The sequence below is a fragment of the Excalfactoria chinensis genome, chromosome Z (assembly GCF_039878825.1).
Source record: "Excalfactoria chinensis isolate bCotChi1 chromosome Z, bCotChi1.hap2, whole genome shotgun sequence".
NCBI classification, from domain to species: domain Eukaryota; kingdom Metazoa; phylum Chordata; class Aves; order Galliformes; family Phasianidae; genus Excalfactoria; species Excalfactoria chinensis.
In genome coordinates, this window is record NC_092857.1 from 53,072,985 (window position 1) to 53,088,838 (window position 15,854).

General features: G+C 37.3%; 1 protein-coding gene across 2 annotated transcripts in view; it reads left to right on the forward strand.

The window, feature by feature from the left end:
- The window catches only part of RASGRF2 (Ras protein specific guanine nucleotide releasing factor 2), a 119,698-nt gene that overhangs the window by 44,952 nt on the left and 58,892 nt on the right, over positions 1-15,854 (forward strand). For both annotated transcript variants that reach the window (XM_072359131.1, XM_072359132.1), the window contains exons 3-10: positions 1,216-1,363; positions 1,809-1,898; positions 3,660-3,913; positions 5,083-5,162; positions 5,674-5,867; positions 7,413-7,522; positions 9,852-9,970; positions 15,130-15,290. In XM_072359131.1, the coding sequence (XP_072215232.1) occupies positions 1,216-1,363; positions 1,809-1,898; positions 3,660-3,913; positions 5,083-5,162; positions 5,674-5,867; positions 7,413-7,522; positions 9,852-9,970; positions 15,130-15,290 (1,156 nt within the window). The remainder of the gene's footprint in view (positions 1-1,215; positions 1,364-1,808; positions 1,899-3,659; positions 3,914-5,082; positions 5,163-5,673; positions 5,868-7,412; positions 7,523-9,851; positions 9,971-15,129; positions 15,291-15,854) is intronic.

Sequence of the window (15,854 nt, forward strand, 5' to 3'; positions counted from 1 at the left end):
CTCACATTGCACTCATTCAGCCCAGCCTTGAACACCTCCGGAGTCCCTCCTCAGCTTTCCTGTAGGCCCCTTTAGGTGCTGGTATGCTGCAATGAGGTCACTTTTCCAGGCTGAGCAACCCCAACCTCTGCAAGCTTTTCTTTGTAAGAGAGGTCCTCCAGCCCTCTGGTCACACTTCTGGTGCTCCTCTGAACCTGCTTCAACAGGTTCAAGTCCTTCTTCTTTTGGGGGGCTCAAAGCTGAATGCTAGATTGTGCCTTATCAAAGAAGGATCACCGCTTTTTCCCTTCTTTTGATGCAGGCCACAATACACTTGGTTCACTTGGTTTTCTGGGGTGCAAGCACACACAGCCAGCTTATGCTCAGTTTTTCATCCACTGGCACTAAGTCCTTCTCCTCAGTGCTGCTCCCAGTCTGCTCATAGCCCAGCTGGAACTTGTGATTGAGGTTGCTTTTACCTATGTGCAGAACCTTGCACTTTGCTTGTTGAAGCTTGTTGAAGCTTCATGAGCTTCACACAGAGCCCATCTCTTAAATCTGTCAGGATTTCTCTGGATGGCATCCGCTCCCTCCAGTGTGTCAAACACTAGTCAGTTAGGATGAGTGGTTAATTACTCGACTCTCAGGGGAACAGTCTCTTTGAGACCTAGGTAAATAGGCTGTATATGTCTGTAGATTTGGCAGCTAAGTGTTGTAAGAAAGGACTGATACCACAATTCCTGTTAGTAAGTAGATTAAATAAACTTATTTGAATAAAACAGTGAAGTAGGTATCAGCAAAGCAAAATAATGGTGTTGAAGATTGTGATGGAAGCTCTTCTGTAAAGACAGACAGTTAGAAGCATTTCAGCTGAGGAGCTAAATGGTGTACGCATATGTTCCCAGGTAACAGAAGGAAAAGGCAGTCCTTAAAATAATTAAAGAATTTGGATGAAGAGAATTCTTGAGGTAAACCTGAGGATTAGAAGCTATGAAAAAGACGAGTACAATTGTCTTGCTCAGGGGAGATTTGGTACACTTGTATATCTGAAAAGTTTATTGAACATTTTGTAGCTCTGGATGATTTGCAGTCAGGCTTTTCATTATATATTAGGCCAAACAAGGATTTGTTTTTTTCTGCCTTCTTGTCATTTTTATGTTTTGTCAATATCCCAGAAAGAGATATAAAAGACAACATTTTTGCTATTTTTACTGAATTAACTGTTTTCCTTTCTAGTTATTCAGATATTCTGATTGAAAGGGAAGTATTGATGCAGAAATACATTCATCTCGTCCAAATTGTAGAGACTGAAAAGATTGCAGCCAATCAACTTCGACATCAGCTTGAAGATCAAGACACAGAAATTGAAAGACTTAAATCTGAAGTATGTGACAAAGTCATCAAGTAATCAATACACTGCAATATTTTCCTGTGTGCATTATAATATTTCAGTATTTATGTAATTGTTATGAATTGATGTATAATATTCCTCCTACGAATACTGTTGATGATATTATTTGGTCCAGACTACTATATTTCACCGAGTATTAGAAGTTTTGTTGCAGTTTTGATCTGAGGAGGTGTTAAATGTGCACTTCATTTTGAGAGGAGAACCAGTTCTCTTCTGGTTCTTTTTCCATCTGGAGCAAGTTCTCAAGTTTAGTGAAAACTGTGTTTATGTCTTTGTGACCAAATATATGCTTGTTATTATGTGCAGCTTAAACAAACTTTTGGAAGAGCCTTAGAAGATAAGGAAATTATTTTTCTGTTAGTTCCATGACAATTTCATTACATTGAAAAATCATTTAATGAATGGTTGTTTTTGTCAGATTATAGCTCTAAATAAAACAAAAGAAAGAATGCGACCTTATCAAGGCAACCAGGAAGATGAGGATCCAGATATTAAAAAAATTAAAAAGGTAAACATTCAGTGTACTCTGTTTGAGAAGAATGGAATGGGGAAGATGTTCTTTTCTAGTCTGTCTTGTTCTGTTTTCCACTAGTTTTGTCTTCAGTTGCTGTTTAATTAAGCACACTCAACTAACAAGATATCTTTTGCCATGACCCTTACTCAAACTACTTAAATTATATCAAAGGTGTATTTACCTCATAGTGTATTTCTTACTTATTTAGGTGTTTGTTTTTACTTGGTATATATTCAGTTTATTAGAGAAGGTTGTACATTTCATTCAGCTGCATGTGAAGATTGAAATTAGGTCACAGGCCACTTCCTGTAAGAATCAAGCACGTAGTGAGTTTATATTCCTTGCTTGTAAAAATGTTTGTAAAGAAATAAGAGAATAATTTTCATTCTGTCACTGAATATGGAATACAAACACAGAACATTTGGAGAGCTATATTATTTCAGTTTTTCTTCTGGTCTATTTGATGTTGGTCTTTTTAGGACAATATGGGCAGTGATCGTAATGCAAAGGAAGAATTGTCCCAGTTTGTATGGTATTTACATGCAAAGCTTCTGGTAATGCTACTTAAGGCTGTATATAACTGCCTCCAGAATAATACACATAGCTCCCACAAGTCCTAATACATGAGTATAAATGGAAATCATGCTTGAAGGTGTGGTCCTGTATCTGTCACCCAAATTTTCTCAGTGCTCAGTCTCTCAGATTACGTAATTTTTCTGCTGCACGGATTTAGTTTCACTAACCATTTCAGATAGTCTCAGTCAAGGTCAATACTGAGCTGGTACCCTTATGTGAATATTCTATTTCATTGTAATAAAGCCAGAACTGTCTTTTTGTACAAGGAGAGTTCTGATCCTGATTCACTGCTTTCTGCATCTTGGTTGTTTTGACAGTCAGGACTCTTTTTTTTTTTTTTTTTTTTTTTTTTTTTTTTTTTTTTTTTTTCCCTTCTTTTTTGTTTTTCTTCTTTTTCTTTTTAAAATCTGTTTATTCAGTATAAACTGTTACCAGTGAAATTTTCCATTTCTCTTTCAAGACAAATGGTTGTCACATCAAAGTCATGGCAACTGAAGTTTTCTGTGACTGGAAGTAGATGTTTAATCCACTTGTAACTTCAGTGCATATTGTGCTTAAGTAGGTTTTCTTGTGGCATAGAGAATCATTGTAACAATGCCCCAAACCTACCTTTTCTGGGTAATAGTATTTCTGGTTTAGGTGTCTGCCGTTCAACACTGTGTGTAGCTCTAGATACAAACAGTAAGTGTTATCTGTATGAAAAAGAAACCAAACTGAGCTTAACGGCTTTTTCAGAATTATGTCAATGCTGATATTGAAGTCTGTGTTGAAATACCTTATGCAAAAATGTTGCACAGTATGATTGGTGGTGTAAGAAAGTGGGAAATGTGTAAGGATAGGTAAAAGGAGTTAAAACAACCCGTGTATGGGAGAACTGTGCTGACAGAAAGAGGTCAACTTTTGGGACTGTAATAAAATCTTGATGTGTACATGTTGTATTCTCAAACAATTTTTGGGCAACAAATATTATTAATATTACCAATTGCTTGTGGGACTTATATTAAAAATAGATACCTAAAAGAACAGTTATGGAACAATTATAGATCAGTAATGTTTTAGAGGGCAACAGATTTTCTTTACAGAGGCTTTATGTGTAGCAGGTTATTTCCTGAGAGAAGAACTTACAAATAGTCATGAAAGTTTTCTTCACATCTGTTTTTCTGCCTGGTTCCTTTTTAGGTTCAAAGCTTTATGCGAGGCTGGTTATGTAGAAGAAAATGGAAGACTATTGTCCAAGATTACATTTGTTCTCCCCATGCAGAAAGTATGAGAAAAAGGAATCAGATAGTTTTTAACATGGTTGAGGCTGAATCTGAATATGTGCATCAACTTTATGTACTTGTGAACTGTTTTCTGAGGCCCTTAAGAATGGCTGCAAGTTCAAAGAAGCCACCTATCAGTCATGATGATGTTAGTAGCATTTTCCTCAATAGGTATGTTTATTTTTTGGTTGCTTTTGGAGGTCCCTCTGACCACTCCTTTTCATTCTGTCTATATTTGCAGTAATAAAGTTTTATTTTGTTTATTTGTTGTGATATAAGTAATGTGTCTGAGTTGGACCTCATTCCCTTGGGGTAAGATGTAGGGTGAAGTCTGTGATTCTGTTTGAAGCCATTTAGTCCTCTCTGCCTCCTTACATTCTGTAGCTGCTGTGCTAGAGGAAGGAAAACACAAAAAATGCCTTATGGAGGAGCTCTCTTAAATTTTCTGTCACCTTTCCTGTTTCCTTTTCTCTTAAGAAAGTGAAATTGTACTTAGTGGCCTCATATGATTCAGATAAGACCCTGGGGATGAGTTTGTCATATTTTCTATTTTCTGCTCTTGTGCCTAAGGAGCTTCCTTTTCTCTTGCTTGTCTTTTCATATCCAGAAAAAAAAGAATTGTTCTTTGCATTAAGCATCCTAGTGCTATTGTAATGAGTATGTAAAAGTAAGCCAGCAGCCATCTAGAACTTGATACAGGATTGGACCGCATCCAAGGCTGCCCCAGACTTCTAAGAGAACAACTTGTTCTCTTAGTTATGATACAGACTTTCCTCTCATAACATCTTATTCATGGTCACTGAACTCTTCATGATTTCACTTACCGTCGTGATGCCTCTAAAGCTTCTTCTGCTGATCACATGACCTCAAGTACAGCATTAAAGATCACCTTACTGAAAACCTCTCAGCTTCAAATCTTGAAGAGTACTGAATGAGAACACCTATAACTGCCACTGGCTAGAGGTTTTCTGAAAGTATTGATACACCGTCAGAGATATTCTTGGAACACTTAATCGCTAACCTATGTTATTTAATAGATTATTTATTTAAAAGATTAAGCAATTAAGACATGCTTTCCATGGTAAATACTGTGTATTTTGTAAAGATACTGCAGTAAAAATTCTAAATAGTATAATAAAATGAATTGTTTGCTTCCACAATAATAATAGTAATAATAATAATAATAATAATAATAATAATAATAATAATAATTTGTCTCCTGTTTTTCCTACTGAAATGGAAAATGCACCAGTAAACAGGAAGGAATGCTTCTTCATGAATTATAAACTGGCAAATAGACCTCAATTGTCTTTTTGTTTCTCTAAATATTTGTTTTTCAGTGAAACAATCATGTTTCTTCATGAAATATTTCATCAAGGTTTAAAAGCGAGAATTGCTAATTGGCCTACCTTAATTCTAGGTAAGTTCCTGTATTTTCTATTACTGTATTTTTTACTGTAGTTTTACAAGTTATTGTATTTCTCGATTTTTTAAATTATTTTTTTTGAAATTACTGTAAGTTTTCCTTTTATTTATTTATTTATTTATTTATTTTTAATGACAATGTCCTTTTTGAGTGAAATGCTTTTGTAGAGCTAGTATCGTGTGGTTTGGTGTAGTGAGTGTACCGTGTGGGCAGTAGCGTAACACTCCTGACATCCAGATGAGAATTCCTCTGTTTTAGCCTCAGTGCTGTGCACTGTTTACACAGGGGCCCCTGCATTTTCAGAGAAGTTATCTGATTATTAATTTATCAGAACGACGATATTTTGACAGGTGAAAGAACCCAGTATAATGTTTCTGAAATTTCAGTATATTGGAAACAGAACTGATTACAGTAATTCCCTTCCATAGAACATGATCATTTTCTTAAAAATACGTTCCAAGACATGGGTAGCTGGAAAAAAAAAGCATTTCTTGACTTTTTCTAGCTGACTTATTTGACATTCTGCTGCCAATGCTGAACATATATCAAGAATTTGTTCGGAATCATCAGTATAGTCTACAAGTACTGGCAAACTGTAAGCAAAACAGAGATTTTGACAAACTCTTGAAGCAATATGAAGCCAACCCAGCATGTGAGGGGCGAATGCTGGAAACTTTCCTTACTTACCCCATGTTTCAGGTAGTCTCTGTACATTTTTTCACTCTTTGTTTTTAATGTTTTGAATCATTTTGTGTTACTGAAGTCATGGTTGATAGAAGATGTTTCTTGCTTAACTAAAAGTAGTCTCGTGCAATCTAATTTAGTTTTTTATGTATTTCGTTATTATACAGAAACTGCTTGTAGGGATCTTTTCTCCAGCTACACTGACTCAAATCTATTAAAAATCCTGTATATATGCAAGGAGAATGTTGGGTGAGGGCAAGTGCCGAAAGAACAAAAAAGGAAAAGTTGAGAAACAAATTCTTAATACACAACAGTACAGACAGGGGTAGTATAACTGGTATATCAAATTGAAGCAGTCACAAGCATTTTAGGAGAAATACATTTTGAAGCCTTCCTCCTACTTTGTTCTTCAGTGACCTGGTCTTTAGATGATGAAAAATACCCAAGTTTTGAAAACTTCATTAGCCTTGTGATATTTCTGTGTAGATCTCTCTGAAATAATTATTTGCAGCTGTTTTCAAAAGTCTTTGAAAAGTTTTGTGACTTTTATGTTTGACACAGAAGTTGACTTACCATGACAACGGTGAACCCCCTCTGTTCGGTAACTGGCAAATGGAGTTCCCTCCCCTCCCCCCACCCCCCCAAAAAAGGGTCTCTGCCATTGTGTTAGAGCTAGGCAGCCCTACTATTGTACTTAACAAGGCTATTTCTGCCTCTAATAGCATATTTGTTCAGCTTCCGGCTTGTGTATCATAAAGTTTGGGAAATTTTGATTGAACTTAAGAATATATTGGGATTTTAGAAGGGAGAAAGAGAGGGTCCTATTGATATGTGAATAATAATGTTGTGTTGAGGATGTTTTCAGCCTAGGAGAAAGCTAGTTCTCCACTTTCTATATGGCTCTTATTCTTTAAAGAAAAGGAGTACTGCAGGATCACCTGCTTCTGTATAACATTCATGAATGTGCTTTAAGTGATGACAAAGTGAATCAGGATCGTTGTGCTACTATTTGGCATTAACTGTCAAATCTTGCATGTTCTTCAGCGTCCATTAGTACAATGTGAATTATTTCATTTGTATGCTAACAGGCCACCACCCGGCTTGTAAAAAACCTAGATGAATGCAGTCTATTACAATTTTAGTAAGCTGTACATGGATCTCCCAGAATGTTTTGAAAATTATCTGTGTTGACACTTGAATAGCAGCAAGAAAACAAGAAATTCATTGTTATCTTTGTCAGTGTCTCTGATCTGCTTTTCTTTTCATAAAATAATGAATTGAACTTATGTTTCCTCAGACTGAAAATGTACGCACACCATGTGCAGCCTCTGTGACCCAGAAGTTCAGTATTTTGGCAGTTTTGTTTAGATTGTACATGTAATCACTTGGCTGTGGGTATTTGTTAAAAAAGACAATGTTTGCAAAAGTTTTCTAACTAATGTAATAGCCTGTATTTAAAAAACAACAACAACAACAACAACAACAAAACAAAACCACAACAAAACTGTATTAAAATAATTTCTTTAAGGATTTACTGATTCTGTACCTAATTTGTTTAAGATTCCTAGATACATAATAACGCTTCATGAACTCCTGGCTCACACACCACACGAGCACGTTGAACGAAAAAGCCTTGAATTTGCAAAATCCAAACTAGAAGAACTTTCAAGGTGAGACTTTCTACACTTTTATTTGATTATTCTGAAGCAAAGACCCTGAATTGTAAAATGAATTTTCTCACTTTAGATTTGGTTTTGTTCTTTAAAATATATATATATATATATATTAAAGAAAAGTAACAAAACCGAACCAAAGTCCTGAAAACAGAAGGAAAAAATAGTAAATTTTAATTTAAAGTCTTCTAGTCTTTGGTTTAACAGAAATCTACAAGTATCTCGTATTTTGGGTAGGGGAGAACAGAGTTGCTATAGAAACCACCTACCCTTGAGTTACGAGCAGTTTTCTTTATATAAAGAAATACATGTGTTTTTTCACAAGTTTTTTGTTGTTGTTTTTTTTTTTTTTCTCTTAAAAAGGGCATTTTCAATATTCTGCAACACTGGAGATCAGTCAGGGTCTTGAGAATTACTGAGTTCTCAATCTATGTTACAGTTTGCATGTGTTAATGAAATAACTGATTTCCATGTATGCTTTGAAGACTGCCAAATAAACTGGAGCTAAAGATATATTTTCAGAATTAGTACTTGCTGTAAAAGCCTGTAAAATAAAATCTCTTCCCAGAAACTCCAGGCCTATCTTAGATGCTACTTTCTGTCAGCCAAGGAAGAAATTTGGTTGCTATCACTAGGAAACAGGTCTTTCTGCTGTGAACAAAGACATGCTATATAAACAAGAATGTATGCCTCGAATATCTGGAGTATTCACCAAAAAAGTCTCTGTAAAATATGTAGCTGTAAATGCGTGATTGCTTTATAGCTGTTGTTAATTACATTCTTTCAGCTGTTCAGATTTCTAATGCCTTTAAGACACAGTAGCTATGTTGGGCAAACTACCTACTAGTTTGGATCTTATTAATTTTTCTTTTTTGTCCTGCTCCATCTTCAATACAGTCATCTTTCTGAGTCATCTAAATGTTATGTCCGCCACCTTTTAAAGCTCTGGCTTCTTTGAAGAGCCTTTTGAAGAAGTAGCTGCATTTGCTTCTTGCAGTGTAAGCAGGGTCTGCCATATTCTGAGGCCATTTAAAGCAGAGAAGTAATGACTTCTTTCCTTTTAGTCAAAGCCAGGAATTTTTGTGGGTAGGGTTATATGTAAATGTGTATAGTCATATCAAACAGCACTGACTGTGCTTCATCTCATAATGACGTTGCCATCAAATAACCTGATAGTCCTCGAACGTTGACAATCCAAAGGAGAGAGACACAGTCATGGATGCCATGGAGTATTCTCTCACTTTACTGATGTATCACACAGCTCATATACCTGCACGGCTTCCATGCATGCACGTCCCGTACACCCACTATGCAACCCCACACACACATGACCCTTCCCACACCCAGGGTCCTCCCTTGCATAAATCATGTCATCGCAGGGCATATGGAAAAGCACTTCTTCATATCCCCATTCCATGTTTCTGCTTCAGTTGCTTTGACTGTTGTTATCGTAGCCGTTATTTACTCAGGCACATCCTCTGGTTGACCTTATTCCCCAGCACATAAGTTAGAGCTCATCCAACTAATTTATCTATGAATGTTCAGAATTGGAGGCTGAAGTTGACTGATACTCCCCTGCTTACAAGGCTGCGATATGGACCATGTGTATAAAACTTGATGGCTCATTTATTGTAGATGGGAGGGAAGAATAGCTTTGAGACCTTACAGTCAAGTGACAGTTCAGGAACATCACAATACCATATAAATATCTGTGTTGACCTCAGTCTTGGAATAAACCGTGCTTTTCTGCGTAAGAGGAGGATACTTAGAAAAAGAAGAGGAAGAAATTAAGAGATAAACCATTAAAGCTGTGATTGTTATAGGGAGCAATGAGGAAGTGGATGGTACATTGAAAAGTAAACTGAAGCAGACATACTGGGAACCTAAAACCAAGGTTAGAGCCTCCCTCCAAGGTTAGGGAATCTAAAATGTGTTGTATAAGTAACACAAGGAACTAAGAAACATTTCCAGTTTGGTGGATGCTATTGAGTATCAAGAAGTACTCTTCTAGAAGCTGTGAAGTTTGGTGCTGTCTGTCACATGTATTCAAGAATAGTCTAAGAACAACTCTGGCTAAATAGGTTCCGCTGCTGATAAAAAATTAAAATAAAAAAAAAATGATTACAACAATGGTTTGAAAGAAGGAAAAGCAGAGCAAGAAACTTGCTCTGGACTAGTCATGTACTGTATGTATATATCTGCTGTGCTGTAAAGGGCATTATCAACTCTGTGTGTGTACACTGTCAAAGGTGCAAATGAAATTAGATGAAACATTGCAAGATATATTTCAGGGAATTTTAAGTACATTTTGTGCTGTATCTGACAGGGTGATGCATGATGAAGTGAGTGACACAGAAAACATCCGGAAGAATCTGGCCATAGAAAGAACAATAGTAGAAGGCTGTGATATATTGCTAGATACAAGTCAAACTTTTATACGCCAAGGTAAGACTTCTCTTTTAAAGCTACCTATGTAACCATGAAAATAATTGCATTAAAAACAGCAGGATTCACATTGCCATCACTGGGCAGGTCAGTGCACTGGGAACAGGTAACATCCTTAAAGTCTAATGGAACGTTGTTAAATGGAGTTAAAAAATACTCGAGTAATTTGAGATTGTAGTTGAGCTCCATTTCTGTACTGTTTTATTGAGGATCTATGAGAAACAGCAGCGTAGTAATGGTAAATCATCCATGGGACAGTATTATACACTAACTGGGCTGTGATCTTCAATTATAATTACCTACAGCTCCACAGAGACTGGAGCTGTCTGATCAGTCAAAATAGTAATAGCAGCTGATGCATCATCTGGACAAAAGTGCATGAGAAGCTTGAGGTTTTGTCAAATGGTAAAGTGGTAGCTAAGAAAGAAAAGAGCTGTCGTTCCCATTTTAGTTAGTGCTTCAGGGACATCTCAAATTCATAGTGCCAGAGTAGATCCAGTACTGGATATACTCACTCCATCTCTTGAGAAGTACATTTTGGGGCTTCAGTAGAAGTCTGGGAAAGATACAAATATCACTACAAGAAGAAAGTCATGAAGAGAATAAAGGCTTCTTGTTCTTCCAGAAATGTAGAATTATGTCTAATAAAATGCAGTTAACAAAAAGAGAAAAGGGAGAGGCATACCATATTCATTATTCTTGGTGGTTTTGGAAACTCTTCCTGCTGAAGCTTTGGTCCATCATGTATAGAGAAGTGATCATTCCGCCCCTGCTCAGCATTTGTGAGACTGTAGCTGAATACTATGTCCAGTTTTAGGCCACCCAGTTCGTGAGTAACACGGACAAACTGGAGAAAGTCCAGTGCAAAGCTACCAAGATGCTGAAAGGCCTGGAGCACCTTTCCTATAAGAAGAATCTAAGAGAGCTGGGACTGTTCAGCCTGGAGAAGAGAAGATTCAGGGAGGACCTTGTCAACATGTATAAGGACCTGAATGGGGTGCAAAGAAGACAAAGCCTGACTCTTTTCGGTGGTGCCTGCTGCCAGGAGAAGAGGCACTGAGTGCAGCCTTGAACACGGATGGTTCCCTTTGACCATCAGGTGGCTCTTCTATTCTGTGAGGGTGGCACAGGGACCCAGAGGCTGTGGGGTCTCCTTCTTGGAGGTCTTCAGAAGCTACCTGGGCGTGAGCCTGGGTGCCCTGTTCTGGGGTGGTCTCTGCTTGAGCAAGAAGGGTTAGACCAGATGAAACCAGATGTCTGTTTTCCATTGTGTGAGAATCAGGAGATAAATTTATCATTGTGTTCCACAAAACTGTAATTTAAAGTAAGTGATAACTTTAACCAGAAACTATAAACAGATTTCAGTTCTTACCTTGGGGGGCTTACTCTAATGGTAAACAAATGGAAAAATTTCAAAACTGAAGCCTATTTTCCATTTATATTAGAATTTACTTCTGGCTCTTTTGTAACAAGGTAGTAGTTTTGTAAGGAGTAGCTATAGGTCTGTAGTAGAAGACTTTAACCATCTGCAAGCTACTTTGTGTCCGTAAAGCATTGCATATATTTAGGAAAGGTTGAGAATTTAATTTAGATATATCTCTTCACAAGATCTTCTTTAGATAGTGTCATTGGAACATTTGGTATTTAAATATGCAAAGCTGGTAGTTTAATATAATATAATAAAATAGATTTTGAAATACATGCTGTAGTGTTTCTGTAGTTATTTAACCAAATTATGAAACTTCCCATAACAACTTCTAAGATTGTTTGTACAGTGGCCACACTTAAGTTACTCTGTTGTTCTTAAATGTATGTGTTTGTTATAATTGAGGTGTTGAAGAAGTTATGAATGTGGTTTCAAGAAAAATGTAAAATTGTTGCATTGCAGCCACCTCCAGAGAATTACAGGGCTGATTGTCCTTGACTGATTTGTACCATGAAATTTTCTTAAACTGAGTATTTTTTTTCACTCTGATTACAGTATTTTATATTTGAATGCATATGATGCTTTTCCCCTTAAAATTGGCTAATATCATTTTGTCTGTGTACCCAGTGTTTCATCAGTAGAAACCTACTAATTTTTCAGTGTGAATCAATCTGTGAAGGATGGAATATTAGAATGTAAGACCTGAGTCAAACCCATGATTTAAGTAAATGAATTTCAGGTTTAATTCTGGGAATACTGTTAAGGACAGTGGATAAGCCTGCATGATGTGAAAGGCTGCATCACAATTTACTATTTAGAACACCTAAAACATTTTACATTGTATGAGTGCAGAAATCTGACTTGAGCTAATGAAACAATGCCAAGCCCATTTTCCTCTCACGTCTGATTGTAGGGTCACTTTAAGAGTGATGTCCGCCACTTCTAATTTCAGTTAAGCTCCTATTCTTTGTGTTGATTGGGGGGAGCTAGAGGATACCTGTTTCTGACCCCCCCAAAAAAAAGAAAGAAAGAAAATAAGGGTATTCTGACCATTACTCAGGTGTATTTCTATCAGGCATTTTTTTTTTATTTTTTTTTTTTTATTTTTTGAAGGTTCTCTTCAACTTTGACATATGCTATCTGTGTTATATTATTTATTTTTCTAAGAAAAGATTGATTCTCTTAATCTATAGCTGTTGAGACCATGGAACATTTCTGACAGTGCTTTGCACAGTAAATTATTAATTCACTTTCAGATTTCTTGGGGTCTCCTTTTATCTATCTCTTACTTTGATACAGACTTTATTGTTAGGCCCTCTGTTGAGCCAAACAATTTCTTTATCATGCTTTCTTTTCTTTGACATGGTCTCTCATCACATTCTTCCCTCTAAATTGGAGAGGTCTGGATTTGAAGGATGTACTGTCCAGTGGATTAAGAATTGGTTGGCTGGTTGCAGCCACAGGGTTGTGATCAATGGTTCTGTGTCAGAGCAGAAGGCAGTCACAAGTGGTGTCCCTCAGGGGTCAGCCTTGGGACCGCTGCTCTTCGGCATCTCCATGACACAAATGATGGCACTGAGTGCACCCTCGGCAAGTTTGCAGATGACACCAAGCTGAGCGGTGCTCTTGATACACTGGAGGAAAGAGAAGTCATCCAGGGGGACCTGGAGAAGTGGGCCCATGAAAACTTAATGAGGTTCAGTAAGGCTAAGTGCAGGGTGCTGCACTGGGGTTGGGGTAACCCCAGGTACTTATATGAACTGAGGAAGATCTCCTTGAGAGCAGCCCTGTGGAGAAGGACTTGGGGGTTCTGGTGGACAAGAAGCTGGACATGAACCAGCAGTGTGCGCTTTCAGCCCAGAAGGCCAACTGTGTTCTGGGCTGCATTAAAAAGGGGTGGCCAGCACGGAGAGGGAGGTGGTTGTCTCCCTCTACTCAGCTGTTGTGAGGCCCCATCTGCAGTACTGCGTCCAGGCCTGGGGCCCCCAGTTCAGTAAGGACATGGAGCTCTTGGAGCAAGTCCAGAGGAGGACCACTGAGATGATCAGAGGGCTGGAGCACCTCCTATGAGGAAAGGTTGAGAGAACTGGGCTTGTTTAAGAAGTCAAGAAGAAGAAGAAGAGAAGGCTCCAGGGAGACCTCAGTGTGGCTTTCCAGTAATTGAAGGGAGCATATAAACAGGAGGGGCAATGACTGTGTACGAGGGTGAATAGTGATAGGTCAAGGGGGAATAGTCTTAAACTGAGACAGGGGAGCTTTAGGTTAGATATTAGGAGAATGTTTTTCACACAGAGGGTGGTGACAAACTGGAACAGGTTGCCCAAGGAGATTGTGGTTACCCCATCCTTGGAGGCATTCAAGGCCAAGCTGGATGTGGTTCTGGGCAGCCTGATCTGGTGGTTGGCAATGCTGCACCTAGCAGGGGGGTTGAAACTGGATGATCTTTGTGGTCCTTTTCGACCCAGACCATTCTATGATTCTGTGATTCTTTAATAGTCCTAAGGCAACAGAGACCTTGATCTACCATCCAGCATTGACTGACACACAGAAAACTGGCTTCTGAAGGCCCCTCAGAGGCCATCAAACATGTTTTCTGATCTTCCTATCATGAGCTGCACTAAATTTGCCTCTGCTAACAAATATATCACAATTACAAAATTATGGAGTAGTTGAGGTTGGAAGGGACTTTTGGGAATTGTCCTGTCCAGTTCCACCTACTGGAAGCATTGCCAATGGAGCCTGATAGTCAGCATCATGTCCAGTCAAGTTTTGATTATTTCAAAATAAAGGAGATTTTTTTTTTTTTTTTTTTTAATCATACTGTTAATGAATGTTCCAAAATTAGCCTCACTTGGTTGTGACAGTTGTACACTGGCCATTCATAACATTTTAACCTTCTGCTGTTTTAGCAGAACAGAATATGGTATTTCTGAAACATAATAAAACTAAAACAAAACCAAACAAAAAAGAAGTTGAGTTGCAAAGCCACATGTGCACGTGTCATGTTTATAGATAATGTTGTTTTTTTGTTTTTTTTAAGGAACAAAAATAACAAGTAGAATTGTTTGTTACCAAAATGTATAGAGGAATTTCAGGAGAAAAGTGACTGAAGGACTTTGGAATGGGAAGCTGTTTGAAACTGCTTTGTATGTGCTATTTATCCTCACACTGGGAGCTGGAGGGCAGCTGGCAACATACAGAAAAATCACAGCTCCAACTCTAGGGAATGATCTCCTTCCTAACTTTTAGTTTTTCTTCCTCTCTCTCTTTGGCTTAGAACTAGAGTAACTGCAAATCTAGCAACTGCTGAAAGTTGAGCAAATGGAGATTGCTGTTCAGCTTTGTTCTCTGATCAACACGGTATTAGCTCAGAGTTGCACAAGAATTTGATGAGTATCTATTAGTTTAGACTGTGCTTGCTTGATTCTTAGACTGTAATTACAGAGACAGATTTACAACTTTCATTAAAAAAAAAAGTACGAATCTGTGAACTTGTCCTAAAACTCAAAATGAACTGGTATGAAAAAGGTAAATGCCTTTTTTTTTTTTTTTTTTTTTTTTTTTTTTTTTTTTTTTTTTTTTTTTTTAAGATGGAGTCTGATGTGTGTTAATGCTTATTAGAATGGAAAGTTGCATGTTTTAATACCAAAATGTTTGGTGGATTAACACTTCAAACACTGCCTACTAAACATTGTTGTAGTTACAGTGTATTTTTTATTTTTGTTATTACCAGGTTCCCTTATTCAAGTCCCTTCAGTGGAAAGGGGAAAACTTAGCAAAGTTCGTCTGGGATCATTATCTTTGAAAAAAGAAGGAGAAAGGCAGTGCTTCTTATTTACAAAACATTTTTTAATTTGTACAAGAAGTTCAGGAGGAAAACTGCATCTACTTAAGGTACAGGTGTTATGTGATGATTAAGTTTATTAAATGAAAATATAGCTTCAGTGCAATTTTAATACTGTTTTTTGTTGTTGTTGTTCTAAACTGAGATTCTGTGTTGTTACAAACAGAATTGAAGTGATGCATTTCTCATTGCAGTGAGAAACTTTTTTTTCTTCCAGAAGCGTGTGATTTAATAAACTTGTAGCTAGAAACAGAACATCAATGACTGTTTATAAGCCAGTCTGTTTACAGTGCAGTAATCAGCCAGTACACCCCCACAGAACTATGACAGAACAACTTCCAGAGCTGTAATAAAATTAATATTTAAAGTTGGTTTTGTTTTCCTGAGCAGCATATTGTCTTAAAGTGAATGTTCCTCTAAGAATGCTTTGGTTACGCTTGTTAAGAATTGGTCTTTCTTGGGTTGGCTTTTGAATGAAGGTAGAGTGGCAGTTTATGGATTGATGTATGTTAAACAAACCTTTAATGTGACAAAGGCATCTGAGATATTACTAATAATGCTTAGAAAGTCTCTTTTGTTACTTTTTGTATTCATTTGCACTTTGTACACTTTAA